The following is a 25,706-nucleotide window of genomic DNA, read 5'->3' as shown; positions in this document are numbered from 1 at the left end:
TTAATCTTTCCACGATAACAAACCATGCACCACACCTGATCTCTGCCTCTTTCTCCTCTGCTACTTTTTCCTTGGTTGTTTTCCCCGAGCAGATAACTTCTTGTTGTGGATGTTTGGTGGAGTAGATGTCCTGGAAGAGGCCAAACTACTGCTGGGGGGGGGGGGGGGGGTGCCGGGGGGAGAAGAGGGCACCAATCAAGACAGTATACATCTTCAAACACACACCAGTTAAGTTACCATTTAATTAGCTTGCTCATAACTCCATCAATCAGGTTTGTGTGCCTTCACATACCACCTCCCCACAATACATTTACAAGCACCAGCCCGCCCATTAAGTGTGGGCTTCCATGAATGCTCATCATTTGTGTGTCCCACACACACATTCGGTTCCATCATTTTTGTGTGAGCGCAGCACAGACAAAATTCATTCTTGAGTGCACACCACAAGCAAAAGTACATGTGTGTAATGAGAGCGGGAATAGGGCATTGGAATGAGGATTATCAAAGCTTCTCTGTCACCTCTAAAATGCAGCCCTTCCCCACTCTGAATTCTAGGGTACAGATGTGGGGACCTGCATGAAAGACCCCCCTAAACTTATTCTTACCAGCTTAGGTTAAAAACCTCCTCAAGGTACAAACAGGGAAAGAGCCCACTTGGAGCGATCTTCCCCCCAAAATATCCCCCCAAGCCCTACACCCGCTTTCCTGGGGAAGGCTTGATAAAAATCCTCACCAATTTGCATAGGTGAACACAGACCCAAACCCTTGGATCTTAAGAACAATGAAAAAGCAATCAGGATCTTAAAAGAAGAATTTTAATGAAAGAAACAGTAAAAGAATCACCTCTGTAAAATCAGGATGGTAAATACCTTACAGGGTCATCAGATTCAAAACACACAGAATCCCTCTAGGCAAAACCTTAAGTTACAAAAATATACATTCCATTCAGCACAGCTTATTTACCAGCCATTTAAACAAAAGGAAATTGAATGCTTTTCTAGCTAGATTGCTTCTTAACTTTTTACAGGAGTTCTGAAGAGCATTCCTGATCTGTTCCCGGCAAAAGCATCACACAGACAGACAGACAGACCCTTTGTTCCCCCCCACTCTAGCTTTGAAAGTAACTTATCTCCTCCTTGGTCATTTTGGTCAGGTGCCAGCAAGGTTATCCTAGCTTCTTAACCCTTTACAGGTGAAAGGGTTTTGCCTCTGGCCAGGAGGGATTTTATAGTTCTGTATACAGAAAGGTGTTACCCTTCCCTTTATACTTATGACAAGGGGAATACATCAGTCAGTTACTATCCAGGAACAATACTGAATTCTTCTGAAAAAGTCTAACTGCCCCAAACCTATTCTGTGCCAGAGAGAAACTATTCCTACTCATGCCAGCAGACCTTGAATTAAAAAAGGGGCCATGCTGAGTGGAGAATTCAGTTGAGCTCTTTGACAATATCACCTGTATCATAAGGAGCAGCCAATGCATGTGAGGAATCCCAGCTCGCATTTCTTAAAAGAGAGGAAAACTGTGTAAATATCCCCCACTGAAGTTCTCCCACATCCTTCCAATGGTGGGCAGAAAGGAGGAGGAGCAGGTTAGACCCCAGCCTTCCTCATGGAAATGGCTGCCATTCCATCTCCACACTCAGCAGATTCTATGGTTTCTGCACTGATCAAAAAGGTCTCTCCAGACACAGATCTGAAGCATCTGTCTCAGCTCTGGTCCCATTAGATTCCCTGCCCCAGTCCTTTCAGTGCCAAAGAGTATTTTCAGAACCACGATCCACCTACACAAAACTTGGTGGAGAGGTGGAGCCTCACTAGATCTGATGCCACCAGCAGGTTTATCACTATAACTTCACTCCCCCTCCAGGGAAGAGCTGAGAAAGGAAAAGGAAAAAAAATAGAAATCAGCTGTTGCCACCAGCTAAGTAAAAACCACGTGCACAAACCTCGTAAGACACCAAAAATACAACCCTATTCTTAAAAGAGGTAAGTATTAAAAAAAGAAAGAGAGAGAGAGAGAGAGAGAGAGAGAGAGAGCTAATTGCGTCTTTCTAGACATTTCCTGATCTACGTAGATATCCGAGATTTCAAATGAGTAGTTTCTAGGTATGATACTGATGATAGTTCATACCGGGCCCCAGGCTTCTTAGAGCATAGTTGCTGCCTTCTCGAACTCTCCAGTTGGGAGGACAGACAGACAGATAAAGGGAGAGTTTTTCCTCCATTTTAAGAAGTTCCAGTATGGTGAGCACTCACTTCCTTTCACTTATGCTTTGCAGAGAGACTTTTTACCCCTTTACATGTAAGGCAAGTGGAGAACAGCAACTACAATGGATTTTACATCTAACTGGCTGTCCATAAAAGGGAGCTACCTCCCCACCTTCATTTAGCACAAAAGCTTCACAAAACTTGCGGCCACCGGTTAAGCCGTAGACTCCTCCGCCTCCTGTAATCTCACCTCTTGGAGACTCCAGCACGCCCGTCTCTTGCTAATCCCCCTTTGTTTTGCTCTCCAGTCAGTTACTGCAGGATTCTCTGTCCATGTGGTGCACTTTGATTCCAGTTGTCGCGGAGTCACAGGGCGATGCTCTGGAACTACTCCATATGAAGCCAGTCACGACTCTGGGAGAGCATGTCTTCTCTCTTTGAGCATACTGTTTCCAGGGCAAGAAGCTTACACAGCTTTGACCTTTCTGGGTCTGACCTTGGAGCATTCATCTCTCTCTCTCCATATATATATGAATTTTATTGTCAGGCTCTGGCTCTGACCCTCTTACACCAATCACTGTAACTGACTTCTACTTTGGCTTATCTGTTTCCTTCTAATAATATTGAGCCAGCCAATGCTGCCAGGCTGCATTCCATGAGCTGAGGATCTGGCCCATTGGTCTCATGTTGGGCCAGATTCTGCCACCCTTAGGTTGACTAGTCCAATACCCCACAAGCAAGCCCCATTGAAATCAGTGTTAGTAGAGTGAGGTATTGCTCAGTGTGAGTAGGGCTGGCAGAATCTTGCCTATTTTGTCTAACTATTCTTTCTACTCGTAGCAATGTAAATTAAAGGCTGTTTACTAAATACTACACTTTTTAAAGTAGATTTTCTCCCTGCCTAGTGCAACTGCCATCTTGTCCTTAAGATGCAGCATGTTACAGTCACTGTGTTTTCTCTGTCATGGAAAATTTCTATTTGTTCAGTCCTTGGGCCCAATTCTGAGAAGTGCTGAGCACCCACTAGTTCACTGGGAGTTCAGGGTGCTCAGTAGGAAGCGGTTAGTGCCTGTTAGGGTAAAACCCTTTCTGTGATGTTTTTCCTTCACCTGAAATGAAAACAAATCTAGACTGAAGAGTATGTTTTACTCTGTGAGGATGAGCATGAAAAACATCATTCCTGTGACTTGGAATCACCTTTGCCATAGCCTGTGGAGGTTCTTCACCTTGTGTAAGATTCTGTGTTTAGATAACAACTATAGCACCTCTGTCTTGTCTATTTATGTCCTTCTGCTTGTACGTCAGTCCGTGTTGTGATCCTGTGTGTCATATCAGTGCACTTACATTTTCTCAGACTTTATACAAAGAAGTATCTGACAGAGGTTCAAGGAGCAGATTGATACCACACAGATTTATACATGGGGAGAATTGATGCATTCTGACTTGCATATTTAGTATATATTTTTGAAAGTCATAAAATTTCAACATAGAAGATAATTTAACATTTTATTATTTTGCTAATGTCAGTTGCATACATGCTGCAATTATCTGTGCATTTGATCATCACCCGCATGACTACACAGTCAAGTAATTGAAAACAATCACCCCACCAGATATGAAATTGTTCTTTTGTGAAAGGAGTTGTGATGAAAAGCGTTGCCACGTTGTCAGAAGTTCAGAGGAATAAAGGCCAAGATGAGCTTGTCTTTTAGCCAAAAAGCTCCCCAAGGTTGGAAAGCCCCTCAAGGGAAATTAAGATTAAAAGGGTTTATTTCATGGCTCTTATTGGTTATCTAGCACAGTTTTGGTCTAACAGGGAGATGAAGCTGTCCATAAAAGGAAAAGTACAGGCAAACTTGACACAGACCAAGAGAGAGGAAAAGGAGGAGAAACGATGTGGGAAATATGCCATGAATTTTGCTGTGGTGCCATAATTCTTAGATGAAAAGCAGGAGTAAGGGAAATCTAGAAGATAATTATTTAGACCTGGTTGGAAGATCTGTTATTTTCTAAAAGCTATTTATGGACTGGACAGCCCAACACATTTGGCATTTTATAAAACCTCTAGCTTTGTGAAACAGTTTTTATGGTGGTGGCAGTGTTACCCGGGGTTCTTTCAACCCAAAGCTCTTGGTAACTTTTACTGTGTGTGAGCTGCTGTCAGGAAATAAATCAGGGGAGACATGGCCGTCCGAACGATAGATGGCTGGCACAAACAGAACAAGACAAGAGTGCTTTCACTTAAAGCTAAATTTTACTTAGTCTCAACAGGTTAGTAAAACACCCCCAACCCTTGATAATTATCCAAGCTGAGTGTGGCTCTTGAGTGACACAGCGGCAGCCCGTCTGCCACTGGAGAACGCAAGATACATCCAGAGGGAGAGTCCCGTCCTGAAGAGTCCCACTACCTCAAACTTTTCCCCCTTATTTTAGACATTATAAAACAATGACATGTTCCTTAAAGAAAACTTGTTAAGCAAGCAGTTTCAGTGGTCAAGCAAGAGGTTTTCTTCTGATTATTGATGACCCAGGTGTGGGATTTTCCCAGAGTTTGCAGCCTTGAGGTCCTATTTGACATTCCTGAGGGCACATCCTGCTCTTCTAAAATGCATGTATCAGCAACTTCAACACAATTCTTATCAGGAAGGACACGGGGTTGAGCTGCTCTTTCTATGGCACCCAAATGCCCCACCCCTCCTGCCTTGGTCAAGCTGAGGCTGCTGCATGGCCACTTTACGGCCTGCTGACATGACACACATGCAATAAGCAATCGTGGTTTAAGGCGCTTTCCTGGTTTGCCAGAATCTCCCCGTACAGCAGGACAATAAACATAACAGTGTCTAGTAGAATGGAGAAAACATCCTCCCCAAAACAAAAACGGTGGAACAGTAAACTGGGTGCCTTGTATAAATATACAGGGATAAACATGAAGAAAAAAGACACTAAAAATTGGGAAAAGAAACCACCACAGGAAAAATATCTCTCGCTTTCCGTGTTTTTTGACAGGTGGGATATGAATTTGCTCCATGGTTAAGAATCAAAAATAGATCCCAAAATCAGTAGGTGTGCTTCTTCCAGGTTCAGGTATAAAGTAGCCAAAATCTCATGAGTGGATATAAAAATGGGATTTTTTTTTTCATGAAGAGTCGGCGCCGGCCCTGGCCTTGCTGACCTTCTTGGTTTTCTGTGGATGCCAACAGACTTGGCAACAACAGTCTATCTGGATGATCTACATCTGCTTTTTCTATCCTATACTTTTCCCAGTTTAATCATTACTGACAGGGAGTTTACAGAAAGCCTCTGAAGATAGTATGTAAAAGTGAAGAGTTAAAATGGCCTGCTTGAAGAGAGGTTACATCAAGTTGCTTCGATGCTTTGGCTAGGCCAATATTTTTCTTGCCCATTCTGTCAAAGTAAAGTGTCTACACTTGATATGCTAAACTCTAGTGGTTTCATGAGAGCAATTTTCCCCCTCAGCAGGTCATCCAAGTTTGGGAAATATAGAAAACCCATGATGCTACTTGTTTGTATTATAGGGTAATATACCGCCACTTTCAATTCTGTGTGGCATGTTATCAAATGCAATAAAACATGGGATTATATCTGGGTTAGCCCCACTCTGTATCGGTTTTGCAATTTTGACATTCAACTGGTTTACCTTGGTGCTTCAGAACAGCTAGCGTGCACTCTGCTTGATCTTTGCTTTAGAGTTTGGCAAGGAAAAGTGGTCAGACAAAAGGATCAAAATAAGATGGCATGGATATGGAATTGACAATTCTGCCATTAGTCAAGCAAGCATCATTTTGTTCATGACCATGCACATACATTGTACTTCTGTGCAGAAGATGATGACCATGTATTATCTTGGAATGCACTAGCTGGTGCATAGCTGTGCCCCCTTGTTAGTGAACCACATTTCCTTGGGCAATGTAGTAGCGTGGGGTATCTGGACTGCACCTTTTCACATTATCTTGAGTGCTAGATATATACCCTGTACTTGGGGAAAGGATCACTACACCTTATTCTGGCCCAGAATCTGCCTAGTCCTGAGAACTCCCAAGTTATTACTTTTTTTTTAGGTAGAGCACTTGGTTTCCATTGTTATTAGTCATTAAATTACGCTCATTACCAAAGGATCCAGGATTGTTCATTCTAATGCAATGTGTTCAGATAAATTCAGAAATGTGGTAGAAGGCTGTAAATAAAGATTAAGAACAAATCAATACACAGGCTTTCTCCCCCTTAAGCTTGAGGACATGCTACGCATTGTACGTTTTAAGGTCATCTACTGCTGCTTATCTACCACATGTCACCACTGCTTATGACATTAGAAACAACTCGCTAAGGAAGTTATGAGGTCACAGAAAGGGGAAGATTATGATATGCAAATATCCTTAGCAAGGAAATGAGGCAGGAAATACAGAACACATGGGGCCAAATGGCGTCACCTCTCAACAAAGCTCAAAAATCTGGCTTTGGGTGGACTATTTTGCCCCTGAGCCTGCTGGGTTGGCATGGAATAGCTGCACTGGTGCTCTAGTGGTAGAGACAAATGGGTTCCTATACACCTCATACTTTGGTTGTCACCTACTGCAGCACAGACCTGTCTAGTGGCGACACCCACAGCCCTCCATTCTGTTGCTAAGAAACGCACGACACAGTCTAAGGGGCGTAGCGACCTCCCAGCACACCCTGCTCTCAGCACAGTACAGCTATTCTGCTTGTATTCTGCTTTGTACATAAACAGAGGGGAGGGTAGCACGTGTGACTTAATATAGTGGCTGATTAGTTTCTAAAATGTTTGGGAGGTTTTCTGCTCAAGGAGGTGCCGGCTTTCATTCTGTTACACAGCAAAACTGAGCAAAATGGAAGGACATGTCGTCTGACCTTATGAGATCTTGCCCAAGAAAAAGCAAGTATGTCTTAGACCACTTCACCTGTTTACACTGTAGAGACAGTCTCCCTTTGTACAGCTTCTAGCAAATCTAAAGTGTCGTATACCCTGAGACGCAGGACTGAGGGCAATCGGCCTGGGACATACGTCTGTAACCACAACACAGTTTCAGTGTGTATATTTTCCTCACATCATGTGCCTGACCCGTTTAAAGCATTTTGCTCAATTTTACAGAAGGTGGTTACATCTTGACAAAAGGAAATATGATCTTACAGTCACAATGTAGCATGTACAATACAAAGTGATGCTTCATGGCCAATGCAATGTTAGAACAAATACACACATGTGGCAGTCAGTTATGGCTCTAAGAGTGGGAGGGGGAGCTGCACTGCCTGAGTGGTGGAGGCTAAAGGCATTCCTAGTCTTGGGAGCATACTCTCACAGTGCCCCTCAAGTGGCAATTGCTGCATCTACAGACCAACAATAATACATGTTCTCTTTGGTGCAGGCCGGCACACACTTGCCTGGAGGGTTACGGCCACCCCATCCCGCCCACCACTACTGCATGCGCATATAAGGGGTGTGTCTATGGTCATGCTCTTCACCCACCGGCCACACATGACCCCTTTGAGTGGCTGATGGATACCAACAGTGCCTTGCTTGCACTCAGGCCATGTCTACACCCTGGGCACTACAGCAGCATAGTTATGGTGTTGTAACTATGCTGCTGTAAGTGTGTAGTGTAGACAAATTACAGCAACAGAAGGGGTTTTCCTTTGCTGTAGGAACTCCATCTCGGAGCAATGGTACTTTGGTGGACAGAAGGAGTTGTGTATACTATTGGGTGAATACATATCACAATCACAATGAGACTCCATGAATATGTTACATGTCTTCTGGGAGGGTTGCTCCTCAGCCAGGCTCTCCCCTATCATCAGCCCTTCAGTGGCTTGGTGTGGTGGCTATAGACGTAGCTGGAAGAGAGAGGAAGAGCATGGCAAACATCTCTCCTTTTTATCATGTTATTTCTTCCCTCTTGGCTTTGTCTCCCGCCCACCACTTCAAAGTCAGGTGAGCATTACCCTATCGCAGTCCCAAACTGTCCACAGGAACGGGGGGGGGGCGGTGACTCACTGGAGAGTCCAACAGATTCTTTTGTTGCTGCCTAGGCCAGCATCCTTTGTTCCTGTGCGGCTGGGCTGGGTTTCTCCCGTACATGCCCTGATGAGGCGTGAACTGCCTCTCTGCTCTTGGAAAGCTTTTGCTTTGGTTTATTTTAAGCCATGAAAACACATTTTCAGCCTCACAACTCTAGACATGGAATTATAACCTATAACGTTACTATAACACTGCAGTAACAACAATTACTATCACATCACTATGACCACAATGCTCACTGCATCTTGGGTCTTCCAAAGACACCCAACACAACAAACTTTGCAATAGACACCACACAATCATATAAAAGGATGAAAATGGAGGCGTAGGCTGTTCCCACGAGGTATAGAACGTCTCACCATGAAACTGTTCCATTTCTTCTGGGAGGATTAGATCTTCAGTAGCTGGACACATCTTTATGAAATTTGTGGCCAGAGGTGATGGTGGTGGCTCTGCCCTTGCGGCCCTGCAAGTCAGTGTGTACACCTTTCCTCTGGGTGTCTTCTTAGGGAAAGGACCCAGAATATCCACAGCTACATGCTGAAACAGAACCTCAATTTTGGGGAGGGGCCTTGACCTGGTCACATTGCACCTGGGAGCCATACAAACTCTTCTTCAAAGTCTAACTTCTTCACTACCCCTATCGTGCAGAGGAGAACTGCCTGACAATCATTCTATCACATTGTTTTGAAGCTGTGCTGCGTGGAAGAAGCTTTTAATCTACTTAAGAGCCATTTGGTGTTATCCATCATCTATGACTTTAGGTCTTCCTGTGGGAAAGCCAACCACAGGTGGATGAAAGGGAGAAAAACACCACCAATACATTCCCACTTAAGCTCCCCCTTTTCATTCCACTAGCAGGCAGGAGGAAATGATTTCTGTGATGAAAGCTGGGGAAACTGATGACACGATGAAAGAAAGAAAAAGGAAATGTGGTAAAAGAACTAGAAAACAGCAAGAAGAACAGAAAGAAAAATTCTGAAACCTTCAAGAAGGAAAATCTCGTAAACAGAAAATGATCAAAGAAACATTCTCCAACCAAATACTTAAATTCAGAGACAAAAAGGAAAGACACAGCAGTCTACGTAGGACCCTCAACGAACTCCAGGCTCAAGGTTCCACACAAAGCAAAGGAGCGTATACACATCATCATGACCACCAGGTTTTTGCTGCACGTTTGCCTCATACTGCTCTTCTCCACTGAAATCTCATCTCGGCTCTGTACCATGCTTCACTTCCAGCAGAACAAAGTGAACAAAGAGAGCTTAGAGCTTCTGCAGAAAAGGAGCGGAATTTTCCCCTCACAATGCATCAATGAAAGGGCAGCTTTCAAGCCCACCCAGGATATTGTCCAACTTTCAGTGGCCCAGAAGGAGAATGCCAAGGTGGTAATTCAAGAGATCCTCCAAGAGATCTTCAACATCTTTAGCAAAAACCTCACCCAAAGTGCCTGGGATGCCACTTCCATAGTCAGGTTCCAAAATGGCCTTTACCAGCAAATTCAGCGGCTGGAGGCATGTCTGAGAGCACAGATGGAGAAGGAATTAACCAACCCGGAAAGTAAGGACCTCCAGATCATCAGTCGAAGTGTGAAACAATACTTTCAGGGGATAGATGCTTTCCTGAAAGAAAAGCAATATAGCCTGTGTGCCTGGGAGATCATTCGCGTGGAAATACCCAGATGTTTTGTACTGATTGACAAACTCACTCGATGGCTGAGTAACTAAGGTACAGTACAAATCTTTTCCTCGGAGTAAATGAATTAAATATTAGTGTCAATTATGCAGTTGAACAGAGATAGCGGATATCTTATAACTCTGCTTATATAGGGCCTGATCCTTCTTCTACAGGGTCAGTGGCCAAATCGCAACTGATTTCCTTGGCAGCAGCTTCAGGCTCTTCCTGTCCTGTCCTGGAAATGGATTTGCAATTACATGGATTTATTTTTTCAACTGTCATTTTGGTTTGCGATTCTTCATAATCTCCCACATATCAGGTGATGTTATGTATTGCATAATTGGCAGACCATGCAACAAAGTACATATATTTGGAATCCTTAGCCACCTCACCAGTACTTTGGTCATCAAATAATGATACCCCCAAAGTACTCTGACTTCTATACATGTAGTATGTTTCTATTATGAGCATGGTTGCTATTTATTAATCTGTCCTCATCGTATACCACAGCTTGAGAAGTTTCCTAGAGACATTTATAAGAAATATGAACATAGCGTAAGACTCATAAGATTATGAGGTGCAGAAAAGATTGACATTCATAAATTTTCTATTGTATTTTTTTCTTTGTGTTTCAACCAAATCTCATTTCACTCCAGCTGAGGTTGCAGCGACTACAGAGATTAAAACAGTTGGACGAAATTGTACCGTACGGTGGATTCCCTCCTCTCTACTGATCCTTCCCACAATGATGTCTAAGACTTCTAATACTCCATACTACTTGACCTTGTATTGTGCAATACACTCACTCAAAATTTAAATTTTAAATGAAGGATATCGATGCAAAAAAGTTACAAGAAAATTAAGAAAGGGTTAGACCTTAAACATTGTTGACATTATGTGTTTGCTCTATTGTCCAATTCTTCTCTGATCAAATCTCATCTCTGAACCGTAACATGCAGCTTAACCACAGTACAACAGCATAACAAATGTGAACTGGAAAAACTTTCCAACAAGAAGGATATGCATAATTTTCCTCTAATGTCGAAACGAAGAGAGACGTTTCAGGTGGCTCCAAGAGGTTTTCAGGCCTCGAGTGTCCCTGAAGGGGAATGCCAAGGTGGCTATCCAGAAAATCTTCCAACATATTTCCTGCCTCTTGGCAAGAATCTCTCCGAAACGACCTGAGGTGGGAATTCCATTCAGAAATTCCTGCACAGACTCATCAGCAAGTTGGACATCTGGAGATGTTTGGCTGCAGCGATGGAAAATGGGACTCTCTGACCAGGAAGAAAGGACCAACAGTTTCCCAGGATGAACGTGAAGAGATAACAATTCTTTCATAAAAGACAAGCAGTTCAGCCTCTCTGCTAGCAGGAGAATCCATGCGGAATTATGGGGTTTTCAAATGGCGGACAAACTCACAAAAAAGTTTAGAAATTTAAATATCAACATTTTTAGAAGTTCTAACTGAAATCAAGCAATAATTTTTACATGATTTAAAATCTGATGCAGTGGAATTTTAAAAGGTGTTGTTACTATATTTTCTGAAAATATTTTCAGATCCGTTTACGATATTTGTAACAGGGCATTTATGTCAATCTATTATTTATTTATTGTTCTTATTTATGTATTTATCATAGATATTTGTTACTTACCAATAAATAATTATTTTATATAAAATGGCAACCTATACCAGTAATGATTTGAATAAAATACCGATTGAACCAAAAAGAAAGAAAAGGAGAATAAAAAAAACCCTGTAATTGTTCAGCCTGAAAACCCCAATTCCAGAGAGTACTTATGCATGAGACTAACTTAAAGTAGGTGAGCCATCCCGCTCACGTTAGTGCTTCCAGTTGGGAACATCCTTCAATACATTGATGAACCAGTGTCCCAATTCGCACTAATTCCATTTTAAAAATAATCATTACAGAACGATAATTAGCCTTTCCATTCAAACGGACCACACACCACACCTGAATTCTCCCACCTTTTACCATTCTACTTTGTACCAGGTTACTTGTCCCCCAAAAAACTTGTCAATTTGGGTGTTTGGAGTAGTAGCCAGTTGTGTTGGAAGAGGCGAGATTGGTGCCTTTCCCCCACTAAGCAAGAGTGCATGCACCCCTTAACACACACCAGTTACATGTGAATAACGAGAGCAGGAATGGGGCATTCTGTATGAGAATTATCAAAGTTTCTCTTTGTCACCTCGAAAACACATTTCCCCATTGGGTGGAATGCGTCAGTCAGTTACTGCCCACGAAAACTATGGAATTCTTCTGAAAAAGTCTAACAGACCCAAACCCATTCAGCTCTGGGGGAAAACTGTTCCCCTTCATTCCATCACACCTTTAATAAAAGAAGGGGAATGCTGAACGCAATGTTCAGCTGAGCTCTCACAATATCACCTGTATCATAAGGAGCAGCCATGCCTGTGGGAAAGCCCAGCTCACACTTCTTAAAAGAGAGGAAAAAATTATAAATATCTCCCTCTGAGATTCTCCCACATGCTTCCACTCAGGGGCAGGAAAAAGGAGGGGTGGGTTCGTCCATAGACTTCCTCATGGAAGTGGCTGTCGTTCCATCTCCACACTCAGCAGATTCTATGGTTTCCGCACTGATCAAAAAGATCTCTCCAGACACTGAGATCTGCAGCATCTCTCTCGCTCTGGTCCCATTAGATTCTCTGCCCCAGCCTTTTCAGTGCCAAGTAGTATTTCCCAGGGCTGCTCCAGGCTGCATGCAGTTGCCCCAGACAACTTTTAAAGTGTCATTTTTGGGCAGCTGGATTAGGGTGACCAGATGTCCCGATTTTATCGGGACAGTCCCCATATTTGGAGCTTTGTCTTATTTAGGTGCCTATTACCCCCCACTTCTATTTTTCACACTTGCTGTCTGGTCACCCTAGCTGGGATATCAGCTGGGAAGTCTCTGAAGCTTGGCTTGGGCTTCCTCAGCAAGGGGAAGTATGCAACCTGTGCCTGGATGGTGTGGTGCTCTGTCACCCTCTACTGGCACCTGAACCATTTAGAGATTGAGGAGTCTGCTACAACCCTGGCTTAAGAGGCATTATCACATGTTCACACAGTCAATGCTCATGCACTAAGGTTCAAATATCCAAGGTTCAATCCTGCCTGCTGACAACTTTGCTCTGTCGGCGTTACAAGTGGGGGCTCATCCAACATGTCAGCTGGGTAGTCTTTGAAGCTCAGAATGTGCTTTAACATGTCCTCTCCCAGAAATATACCCAGAGGTGTTTACCTCTTCCAGGGGCCATGTAGTACGTGTAGATTATAATACGGAGACACTTTGCACAGGATTCTAACAAACTATTGCTATTTACTTAATCACTCAGAAAATACAGAAAATGGAACAAAAATTCTGCAATTCCCTGCCTCAGTTTCCTCAACACACCAGGCCATTCTATGAGCCTGTATCAGAATCACTTGGGGTCATCCAACATCCTTCTGTTGCAATGCATCACTTATATGCACAAAAACAGAGCATTCTCCTCCACCTCACATAACCTGGCCTTGGCCAGTTCATCCCCTTCCTTCCTCTTGCCCAAATGTCCTGTGGGTCTTCCCCCTGGGATTTCTTTTAGAACCTTTGGGTTTTGTCATCTGCTCTTTGTTGACCTTCAGTAACTTTCCACTCCTAACCCCCATTCTCCTTAACACCAACTTCACTAAACTGGTTTCCCAACTGGTTTCCCATTGTCCTCAGCCTAGTGAGTACCTTCTGGAGGTCCTGTCCAACCGGATGGATACACATAGAAAGAGGTTTCCTATGATGACGAAATTTCATGACAACAACTTCATAATATCACTTTAAAAGTAATAAGTCTTACAGAGACTCCTCCCCTTTCCCCCGGCCTCCGCCTGACACACACACACACACACAAACAAACCAAGCCATATGAATCAGGCTTGTGTACACTCAAGTCAGCAATTCTATCCCCCAGTTTTCTGACCAGCTGGTGCCACCCCTCCACATCAGGCGTGTGTGCTCCTTTCCACCAACAACCAGTTTGGTGCACAGAATGGATTAAACTTTGAGTTATAACACCAAGAATGCCTAAAAATTACCTAAACCCAACATTTAAAATTATAGTAATAAACCTGCCGGTGGCATCAGATCTAGTGAGGATCCTCCTCTCTACCAAGTTTGGTGTAGGTGGATAGTAGTTCTGAAGAGCTATCAGTCAACAGTAGCGCTGCCAACCACATAATTTAGCCACAGCCTGAACATTTGAGACTGATTCAACATTTATGAAAAATGTTTGGCCCTTTGTAAACATTTTCTGAAATATTTGTATGTGTGAGTTTTTGTTGGAAAAGAATATCTCTGTAGTCAGAAAGTATAAGAAACACTCATATAAATACATATTTTAAAGAGACTTTTTCCAGAGAAGTTCATGCAGCTACCTGGAAAGCAGTTTTAAATTAGAAGGCAACCATCCCAGGAACAGACACAATAGCATCGACTCAGGTGAACCATCACACAGAACAAGCAGCAAATTATGAACAGCAAAGGGAAGAGATGTGGTGACAAGGTCATGAGCAATCAGAGTGGAATGCGTATAAATCATTTGTCAAATCATTTTAAATAAATACATTGGCACATTCTGAATTTCTTTGCAGATTATTTGCAAATAGGAAAAGGGGCTAAACTAATCTCTTATTTCATATTCAAATTAAGCTGTCTGACACAGAAAAAAATAATTCCAATAAACTTTCCTGCTATTTTCACTGAAATTTAAATGGACAGGATTTCATCAAATTCTAGCAAATATTTCAACCAGCTCAGTCTCCATCTAACCTTTCCCAGAAAACAAGCTCATTACTGATGAAAATATGCTGAAAGACTATGTGTCTTTCCTCCCATAGCTTTCTTAATTTAACAGGAAAAGCTTAAATTCATATTATTTAATTCTTCTCCTTCACATAACTATTATCTCCTGAAGCTTCAACTTGCCAGGAAATGCACACACAGAACTCCCAGTGGAATAAATGTAAGATTGGGGTGCAGCGCCTCTGGTATGATTGGGTCCCTTATATGGTCTACTTATGTACAATAAACTGCATTTTTGAAAGTGACATTTCCGAATCGTTTAGGCAAAACTCTAGATTATGATTTTAAAAAGTGCTCGAGGTGATGGGAGAGGGAGATGTAAAAGAAGTGACACGAACAGAAATATGGTCATGTTTTCTTCTTTTCCTTCTTTAAAATTAATATGAAAACATTCTTTTTCAATTTTTGAGTTGAAAACCATTCCCTTTCACTGATGGAAACTCCAACATGACAGCCTAGTGCTATGGTATGAAAAACAGAAAGTGAAACTTGCTACAGAAAGAAGGCTGCAAACTTCACTAATCAGACCACTTGAATTTCAATGTCCAAGCTCAGTGAAATGCACACTGAAAAAAGAATAAAGCTTGAATGGTGAAAAGGCAAACACATTTGAAAGTGACATTCATTTATGTCAGTCGCTCTAGCATATTTTTTACCAGCCACACAATCTTTTTGACAGGTTTCAGAGTAACAGCCGTGTTAGTCTGTATTCGCAAAAGGAAAAGGAGTACTTGTGGCACCTTAGAGACTAAATTGGTTAGTCTCTAAGGTGCCACAAGTACTCCTTTTCTTTTTACAATCTTTTTGGACAACTCCCTTCCATGTCACTACACTACATCACTGGGAACTACTCAGAACTGCCCGAGAAGACAGCATGTTCACACCCTTCAACTGTACCTGTTCCTTGGGCTTTTCACAACTGGTATCAGGTTCTTAAGTAAACCTCACAGTTTCTCAGTGCTCTCTGTCCATCCTCTGGTATTGGCCTACACACATGGTTTTTCATCTCTCATATTTCAGATGGCCAGGAAATTGCGAGAGATTAAGAGAGACTTCTCTGGCCCCAATCTCCCACAGGAATTCTTTCCAGGCTTATCAAATATGAAGAGGTCCCTATAGTATTACTCCCTCTCAAAGGCTGGAAGGAAGGAATGAGACAGCCAGAGCATAGCAGGCTTTTCTGATTTTGAGTGCCACACCAGAAAGGGAAAGTTTGCCACCTGCTGGCAACGTGAAGGAACAGCAGCTTTACACATCACTTCACTGCTGTTATTTGCAGAGTCTAGCAAAAAGAAGCTCTGCAGTAGTTCCCCCCATCTGCCAAAATTCACTGTTATCACCTAAAAGCATGGATGGTCTTGCTGATGTGACAGACATTCAGACCTGCCGAGCAGTGCTAACTACAGGAACTTGGGAGCAAACAGACAGGTCCCTACTCTAACCTGTAACTGGACGACACTGTTCATCATCAAATTCTTCTTACTCTTTACATTTTCGTTATCTAAGAGGGCAGGGGGAACCGACGGAAAGAAATGTTGGGGTTCAGTAATATTAAAGTAGTTACCAACTGGGATTTGGTTCTTCGAATGACTTGTTCACTTCCACGAACTAAAAAGAAGGAAACCAAAAGTAAAAACCTCAAGCAGAAAAAACCTTGAAAAGTAGAAAGTGATGAAAGAAAAATCTTTTCCGACAGAATGCTTAAATTCAGAGACGGGGTCGAAAACACAAAAGTTTACAGAAGACCTTGAACAGGCACCAGTTGCTCAAGTTCTACACAAACACAGGGAATCTAAGACATCATCATGATCAGCAGGAGTTTGCTGCAATTTTGCCTCGTGCTGCTCTTCTCCAGTGAAATCTCATGTCTGGACTGTAACAGGCTGCATGTTCTACAAATCAGAATGAACAGCGAGAGTTTTGAGCGTCTGGAGAAAATGGGTGGCAACTTTCCCTTCCAATGTCTAAATGAAGGGATAGCTTTCAAGCCCAGAGATATCCTCAAGCTCCAACTGTCCCACCAAGAGAATGCCATGGTAGCCATCCAGCAGATCCTCCAAGAGCTCTTCCATATCTTTAACAACAATCTCACCCAAGCTGCCTGGAATGGGACTTCCATAAAGGAATTCCAAAATGGACTTCACCAGCAGATTGAGAAGCTGGAGATGTGTTTGAGTGCTGAGATGGAAAAGGAGGTAACCTACCCAGGAAATGAGAACCTCCTGCTCACCAGCCTCAAACTGAAGAGATACTTCCAGACAATAGAGGATTTCCTGAAAGAAAAGCAATACAGCCGGTGTGCCTGGGAGATCATCCGTGTGGAAATATCCAGATGTTTCCTCATGCTCGACAAACTCACCAAGAGACTTGAAAATGAAGGTACCATCTTTTCTTTTTTCCTAGAAAAACTCAAATAATATTATTTGAATAAAACAGCTGGTGAAAGATGGGTGATAGGGTTATAACTCCTAATACGTCGGGCCCAATCTTTCTCCCATAGTAATTTTATGCATACAGCTATTTCAAACGCATGCTCAAATCTTTTCAGAGTAGCATATAATTTAGTGCTTCTCTACCACACACAATATTCTATATGAAAAATATACCAATATATCATAACTGCTAACTAAAGACAAAATATTGAAACGTGATAACTAACTATGCCAAATAGAAAAGAACAGTGAGAAGACCCCTTTCAACAACTGCCTCGTTAGACAACGTTCCAGTTAGGACACCAGAAAACGGGGGGTCTGTGTTCACACTCTTCTATCCCATCAGCTCATTTTGCACATAGGGAGGCAGAGGGTTCTGATTCTGCATTTCTTTCTTTTGTTTACCCCTAACTTCAACAGCTTTAGTAACGACAAATTGTGACAAGATGACAAGTGCACTAAGGCTCAGGATTTAGGATTTGACATCTGGTTAGAAAAAGATGGCCTCTATTTGGCATTTGAATCTCTCCATGTTTGAACCAGTCCCCTTTTTCATTCCAGCACGTGATGCTTCCAGTAATGATGCTCTGAAAACAGCTGAATGAAACTGCACCTCCACTGGAGTCCTTCGTGTCTAAACTGATTCTCGAATCAGCAGCTTTCGAGACTCCTATCAGTCCATCTTGAATTAAGCAAACTGCCAAACTTCAACTGCACTATTTATGTCCTCCTTGCCATTACCAGACTGATTTATTCACATGAGAAAGTGTTAAACAGAAGATTTTGCTGAAAATAGCCCAGAGAAACCGAGAAAGAGACTGCCAAAGTGGCCATCCAGGTGATCCTCCAACAGATTTTCTACATCCAGGGATGAAAGTAACTTAAAGGACTTACCAGTATGCCACAGTCCTGAGCAGGGGGTAGGGCCTCAACCAGAAGAGGCATGGCCTCAACCGGAAGAGGCCCAGCCTTTAAATCCCGGGCTACCAGCTGCAGAAGCGGCTGGGTGTGCCGGAGCTCGGGGTGATTTAAAGGGCCTGGGGCTCCATCCGCCGCTACCGCAGTGGAGCCCCGGGCCCTTTAAATCGATGACAGAGCCCCAGGGGCTCTCGGCTGCCTCCACTACCCCGGGGCTTGGGGCTCTAGTGGAGATTTAAAGGGCCTGGGGTCCCTGCATCGGCTGGAGCCCCAGGCTCTTTAAATTAGGCACTCTGAAATTTTAAACTAGTCCAAATATATATTCTTTTCCTGCACTGTGAAAAGATTTTCAGATCATTTTACTGGATTTGTAAAAGTGTCTTTATGTTGATCCATTTATATTTATTCACAATATTAACATACTGCTTTTATTTATTTTTTCAGAGGTTTTATAATATTTATAAATAAATATTTATTTCTACAAAATAGCAACCTACAGCAGTAGTGATTTGTACTAATTAGATTTTTTTTAAAAAACAGAGATCCAATAAAAATCTTCTCTTGTTTTCCCTTAAGATTCAGTTCAGCAAAGGACTTGTAAACATTTGCCTAACTTTAAGTACACGAGCTTTCCTTTGACATAAGTAGTTAAACTTGACAACATGCTCAAGTACATTGTGAACATAAACCCTGATTCAGCAGTGACTCCATAAGAAAAATAGCTAGGGTAACTAGTTTTACCACTCCAACAGACCACACACCACAACCTCAACTCTGCAGCTGTTGTGTTTCTGCCCGTTAACAGATCATTTTCACCCACAACATTTCTAGTTGCAAGTGTTTGGAGCAGTAGCTCATTGTGATGAAATGAAAGGGATGATGGAGACACAGGCATTCTAAGGGGAAGACTTCAGGCTGTCTTGGTACAAAGTTGCTTGTCCCCTTCCTCCCCAATGAGATGTGTGTGTCAGGTTTCCATGTACGCAGACTCCGTATCTCCCCCACCACCACCATCAGGGAGGCTTACGTGGGTCTAATTTTCCCCCTCCACCAGTCAGGTTTGGGTACACTTGGCTCACAGACACTATCAAGCTTGTACATACCCAACCCCACCTGTCATTCAGGCTTGTAAGCATCTGCTGCTGCTTCTCTTTGCTCTCCCCCGGGTGTTCCCAAAACAAGCGTGTGTGCTTAGGGACTGCATGTTGCACCAACAACCACCAGCTGAAGGAGCACAGTGCATCAAAATTTCAGTTGAGCTGTGAATGACTAAAAATTACCCTAAACCCAAAAGTTAAAAATTACCTGAAAGCAAAAAACAAAAACATAAAACATCCATTGGACCAAATCTTGTAAGGATCTCGTTGCCAAGTTTGGGTATGTAGATAGTATTTTTGAAGAGCTATTAGTCAGTCCCATCATTGTCTAGCATTAATTTAAGTCACACTCTAAATCTGGAGATTGCTTATTTAAAAGTTTTTAAAGAAGTCAAACAACCATTACATTAAATGTTCAAATGGTGAAAAAATAAAGTGTGTGTGAATTTTTACACTGATTGGAAACCTGCCTTTGGGAAAAAAACCAGCAAGGTATGTCCCATATTAAATCCCTTTTGTAACACAGTCCAAACCATGGTGTCTCTAGTAGGAGACTAAATTCTTCACAGTCAACAGATGGCAGCATTGCAGAAGCTTTTACCCTCTGTTCTCTTTAGCTGAGGGGTTCTCAAACATTTCATTATGTGGGCCTCATCTTACAAAAATTGATCCTTTCCCCTCCCATTCAGGATCAGCTAACATTTGTGTGGCAGGTACACCAAATGCTTACAAAGAAAGGTAGTACTAGAAACGCATTTATATAAGTTTAGCGGTCTTTAAAGGAACGTGGGATCTGCCAGTTCTCTGAAGACCATCACCCAGTACTCCACGTACTGCCACTGATTCAGGAAACTCAGTTTGGCACCTGATGGTTTAGAGGCATGTACAAGGAGTTAACTCTTAAAACAAATGCCTCTCCTTTCTTATGGTGCAGATTTTTCCAAGAGCTGTAGCCATCAGCTGTCCAAGTTCTTTCCTGCCCAAATCTTTCTCCCTTCATTCATTCCTTCACGTAGTTGGAGCCAAAGGTTATATTGACAAAACACAATCATCTGAGAATAATGAGAGCAAAATTAGACTGCATGAAAAAGTCAAGGATTACAAAATCACCACCCCCAGAATGTATTCCCCGCCCCTCTGATGGAACATGGCCGTCATATAGCACCTGGGAGCCATACAAACTCTTCAGATTCTAACTGCTTTGTTGCCAAAGGAGTGCAGTGGGGAACCTCCTGACATTCATCCCATCATATTGTTTATAAGCTGTGCTATGTGGAAAAAATCCATTCATCTATTGAAGAAGCCATTTGATGCCATGTATCATCTAAGATTTCAGGCCTTCCTGTGGGAAAGCCAACCACAGGGGGATAAAAAGGGAGGAACATGCTAATAATACATCCCCGCTTCAGCTCACTTTTATCCTTCCGCTGGCAGGCAGGAGGGGATACTCGCAGGTTTCTCCCCAGCCTTCATCATAGAAGCAGATGAGCCTGTGGCTTCTACACAGAACACTAGGTCTTTTCACACAGAGCTACTGAGTTTCTGCATCAGTTTTTGGGACCACTCAGAGCCCCGTTCCGGTCCCTGTCAGCGAGGTTCCATTACAGCCATGAAACCAGGGCTTCCTTCAGACTGCAGTTGCCTCAGACACTCTCTGTAGGTGACATGGAGAGATGCACCCACCAGACCTGTAGTAGCACTGCCCCAGCTCAATGCGCGTCTGCTCCTTCCAGGCCCCACACGTGGATCATAACTGTATGGAGAACATCCCAAGAGGGAACTGGGAGCAAAAGCTTCTGACTCCACGGCACCTCATCTCACCCCACACACCCTTCCATGTGGCACAGGGAAGAGGCATAAGCAGAGGGCTCTACCCCTGCATGGATCCTCTGCAGCAGGCTCTGAGGCCCTTGTAACCAAGTTTTCTCAAATAATAGACTGGTTCTTTGCCTACTTGCTGCAGGGAAGATGGAAGTAGGGGTGCTGGGGTTGAGCAGCATCAAGTAATATTAGCAAGTGAATGCATGGTCTCCATCATAGTTTTGTTCACTGGCTTTCAGCAGCCATACAACAACAACTATTCAAGTACCCCTAAATTATTGTCACCATATACATTTATTGAAAAAGATGATTTGGCTCCCCTGCCCCGCATTACCCTGTGATTACTTTGTTACCTTATCCTCTCCTAGTATTCATACTACAGTACTTATTTCCCTCTCTCCTCAACATCTTCTCTGGACTTCACCCTCGTGTGGGATAAACATCCCCAACACCCATGGAAAGTAATGCGAGAATAGGGAGCGTAGTGCATGGCAATCTGGGGGCTCTGGTAAGTCTGCTTTCTCTGCACTATTCAGAAACTTTCATGTCGCTGATGCAAGACTCTGATAGTTCTTATCAAAGTGCAGGAAGCCTTGGGAGACTCTAACCAAATTAATATGCACAGAAATGTTTTCATGGTTTATTCAGGTGATTCTTCCTTTCTAATTTCAGTGAAAATAGTTTTCTTTTTGGATGAAAACACATTTTCCTGCCATGATGGCAAAATCCAGCACAACAGTCTGTGCTAGGGGAAGAGAACCAGAAAATGAAATGTGACCACAGGAAACAAAGAGGCTAAATCAAAGCTGAAGAATTTCCCTGCCCACGCCAAGGGGAAAACAAAAAAGTTAAGAGAAGGAACTAGCCAAAATGGTGAACACTGATTTTGATTTTTAAAAAATTCTTTGAATGACTACAACCCAGGGACATGCCTGTTAAAAATACAAATCAGGACTTCTCTTCATAACCTCCTTCTGGCCCCACTGTAAATCACAATCATCCATGTGGGTACCTCTCTAGTATGTATAACTAATTGCTCATCCTGTTTTACTAAGTACCTTCCATTTTTCACCACTGTCAACTACTCAGAGTGACCAATAGGACAACATGTTCACACCATCTAACTGCATCGATTGCTCAGCTTCAGTATATACACTCAGATCTGGAAGTAAACAAAAAATGAAAAAAGGTTCCATTCTCTCAGAGCTCACTCTCTAGCTCCTGTGTTTTCCTAGAAGGAAGATACCGATATTTGCTGGTGTCTACATATTAAGTGTGCTTTTCAGGTTGCATGACTGAAGTTGAAATTTACCATTATTTTTGGGAGGCCTAACATAGGTGCTGCCATACCCCCTGGCTTGAAGTGGTTTCCTTCATATTCACAGTTTACAGTTTGGTTCAATGGCTCTCAACAGCCCCACTACACAAACTGTTCCAGCTCCCCTGAGGCCAACCCTTTCCTCCCACTTCCTCCAGGCCTCAAAACTTTAAATATACCTAAACTAGTTTTGTCTGTCAAATGCAGGAAGTGATGAATGAGAAAAGTGTAGGGTTTGATGAATTGGCAGTCTTCTCATTACCACTTCTGAAGTGTGGATGATCTTATTACATTAGATCTTTAAATTAATGCATCATGAAAAGCCTGTATGTATGTGGATCCAGCATAAGCGAAAGGGGTTTGGTCACTTTCACAACAATACAAAAAGGAGGAAGCGTGGTAAAAGAATCTAGAAAGCAGTGAATTATACAGAAAGAAAAAGACTGAAGCCTCCAGGAGGGAAAAACCTTTTAAAAAAAAACAGAAAATGATGAAACAAAAATTCTGCAGCCAATTATTTAAAGTCAGAGACATGAAGGAAAGACACAGCAGTCTACATAGGACCCTCAACAAACTCCAGGCTCAAGGTTCCACACAAAGAAAAGAAGTGGAAGACATCGGCATGACCACCAGGTGTTTGCTGCACATTTGCCTCATACTGCTCTTCTCCACTGAAATCTCATCTCAGCTCTGTACCATGCTTCACTTCCAGCAGAACAAAGTGAACAAAGAGAGCTTGGAGCTTCTGGAGAAAGTGAGCGGAAATCTCCCCTCACAATGCATAAATGAAAGGGCAGCTTTCAAACCCACCCAGGATGTCCTCCAACTCCCAGTGTCCCAGAAGGAGAATGCCAAGGTGGCAATTCAAGAGATCCTCCAAGAGATCTTCAACATCTTTAGCAAAAACCTTACCCAAAGTGCTTGGGATGGGGCTTCCATAGTCAGGTTCCAAAATGGCCTTTACCAGCAAATTCAGCGGCTGGAGGCATGTTTGAGAGCACAGACAGAGAAGGGCTTAACCAACCCAGAAAGTCAGGACCTCCAGATCACCAGTCGGAGAGTGAAAAAATACTTTCAGGGGATAGATGCTTTCCTGAAAGAAAAGCAATACAGCCTGTGTGCCTGGGAGATCATTCGCATGGAAATACCCAGATGTTTTGTTCTGATTGACAAACTCACTCGAAGGCTGAGTAACTAAGGTACAGTACAAAACTTTTCCCTGGAGTATATATAGGGCCTGATTCTTCTTTTATAGGATCAGTGGCCAAATCGCAACTGATTTCCATGGCAGCAGCTTTAGGCTCTTCCTGTCCTGTCCTGGAAACGGATTTTCAGTGACATGGATTTACTTTTTGATGTTTCTACTATTGTTTATTTTTGCACATCTTCATAATCTCTCACATATCAGTATTGTTGTGCAGTAGGGAATTGGCAGACCATGCAACAAAGTACACATATGTGGAATCCTTCGGCACCTCACCAGCGCTTTGTGGTATGGGAGGGAAGGAAGTATCATTATCCGATGACCAAAGCACTCTGACTTCGACATACATAGTGTGTTTCTACAATTATCAGCATGGCTATTAATTAATTTGTCCTCATGAGAACTATTTCTAGTATTCCAAGGTTTGAGAAGCTTCCTAGAGACTTTTTAAAAAAATATGAACATACTAAAAGACTTGCGAGCTTACGTGTGGAAAAGATATTGTCATTTAATTTCTTGAGATCAATTCAGTGAAAATTATACTTTTTCCCTTTGTGTTTCAACTATTTCCAATTTCATTTCAGCTCCGGATGCTGCAACTACTGAGGTGAAGACAGACGGATGCAGTGGAATCCCTCCTCTCTGCAGATTCTTCCCACAGTGACATCTAACACTCCATAATGCTTGATGTATTATGCCATACATTCACTCTCATGAAATTCCAACTGCACAAATTTCATTTCATGTGATAATATTCTGTTCATTTACTCAGGTTTAAAATGCAAAATGAAGGATATCGATGCAAAAAAGTTACAAGAGAATTAAGAATTTTAAAAGAAAGGGTTGGACCTTAAACATTGTTGACATTGTGTGTTTGCTTTATATTTCTCTGATCTCTTCTCTGATCCAATCTCACCTCTGAACTGTAACATGCAGTATAACCACAGTATAACAGCATAACACATGTGAACTGGAACAGCTTCCAAACAAGCTCCCTGAGGCGGGAGTTCCAGTCAGAGATTCCAACATAGACTCATCAGCCAGCTGGGCATCTGGAGACAGGTTTGGTTGCAATGATGGAAAGCGGGACTCTTTTACCAGGATGGAAGGACGGACCTTCAGCTCACCAGGATGAAGGTGAAGAGATACCAGTTCTTTCCTCTAGCAGACAAGCAGTTCAGCATCAGCGCTGGCAAGAGAATCCAAGTGGAATTATGCAGTTTTCAACTACAGGACAAAGTCACAAAGAAGTTTAGAAATTAAAAATACCAACCTGTTTAGAAGGACTACCTGAAATCAATGAACATTTTAGACATGATTTACAATGAGATGCAGTGGAATTTTAAAAGCTGTTGCTACTATTTATTCTATTTGTGCATTGTGGAAATAGTTTCAGGGCATTTTATGATATTTGTAACAGGATATTTATATCAGTCTATTATTTATTGTGCTTAATGATATCTTATCGTAGAATAATTGAAATAAATTATTTTCTTATACAAAATGGCAACAGAGTGGTAATGATTTGGTTAAAAAAAAATCCAACCACTCTATTATTGTTCAGCCTTAAAACCCCAAGTCCAGAAAGTATTTATGCACGTGACTTCTAGTATGTGACCCATCCTACTGGTGTTCATGCTTCCAGCTGGGAACATACTTAGATACACGGATGAATCAGTGTGCAAGTTCACTGTACTTCCATAGGAAAAAAGGAGGTATGGAGTGATAATTAATCTTTCCACGATAACAAACCTGATCTCTGCCTCTTTTTCCTCTGCTACTTTTTCCTTGGTTGTTTTCCCCGAGCAGATAACTTCTTGTTGTGGATGTTTGGTGGAGTAGATGTCCTGGAAGAGGCCAAACTACTGCTGGGGGGGTGGTGCCGGGGGGAGAAGAGGGCACCAATCAAGACAGTATACACCTTCAAACACACACCAGTTAAGTTACCATTTAATTAGCTAGCTCATAACTCCATCAATCAGGTTTGTGTGCCTTCACATACCACCTCCCCACAATACATTTACAAGCACCAGCCTGCCCATTAAGTGTGGGCTTCCATGAATGCTCATCATTTGTGTGTCCCCCACACACATTCGGTTCCATCATTTTTGTGTGAGCA

The 25,706-nt window shown here is 42.5% G+C and overlaps 2 protein-coding genes and 1 pseudogene across 2 annotated transcripts; all 3 read left to right on the top strand.

The window, feature by feature from the left end:
• The first annotated feature begins 9,414 nt into the window (after positions 1–9,414).
• Positions 9,415–9,990, top strand: LOC144264684 (interferon beta-like). Its single transcript, XM_077816459.1, has one exon. The coding sequence runs from the start codon at positions 9,415–9,417 to the stop codon at positions 9,988–9,990; it is 576 nt and encodes a 191-aa protein (XP_077672585.1).
• A 6,612-nt stretch (positions 9,991–16,602) lies between these two features.
• Positions 16,603–17,834, top strand: LOC144265401 (interferon beta pseudogene; annotated as a pseudogene).
• Positions 17,835–23,005: 5,171 nt separating this feature from the next.
• LOC144264682 (interferon beta-like) lies at positions 23,006–23,581 on the top strand. The gene has a single exon (XM_077816458.1). The coding sequence runs from the start codon at positions 23,006–23,008 to the stop codon at positions 23,579–23,581; it is 576 nt and encodes a 191-aa protein (XP_077672584.1).
• The last annotated feature ends 2,125 nt before the right edge of the window (positions 23,582–25,706 follow it).

Source organism: Eretmochelys imbricata, chromosome 5, assembly GCF_965152235.1.
Source record: "Eretmochelys imbricata isolate rEreImb1 chromosome 5, rEreImb1.hap1, whole genome shotgun sequence".
Lineage (NCBI taxonomy): Eukaryota > Metazoa > Chordata > Testudines > Cheloniidae > Eretmochelys > Eretmochelys imbricata.
This window is presented reverse-complemented; position numbering and strand designations above follow the sequence as displayed.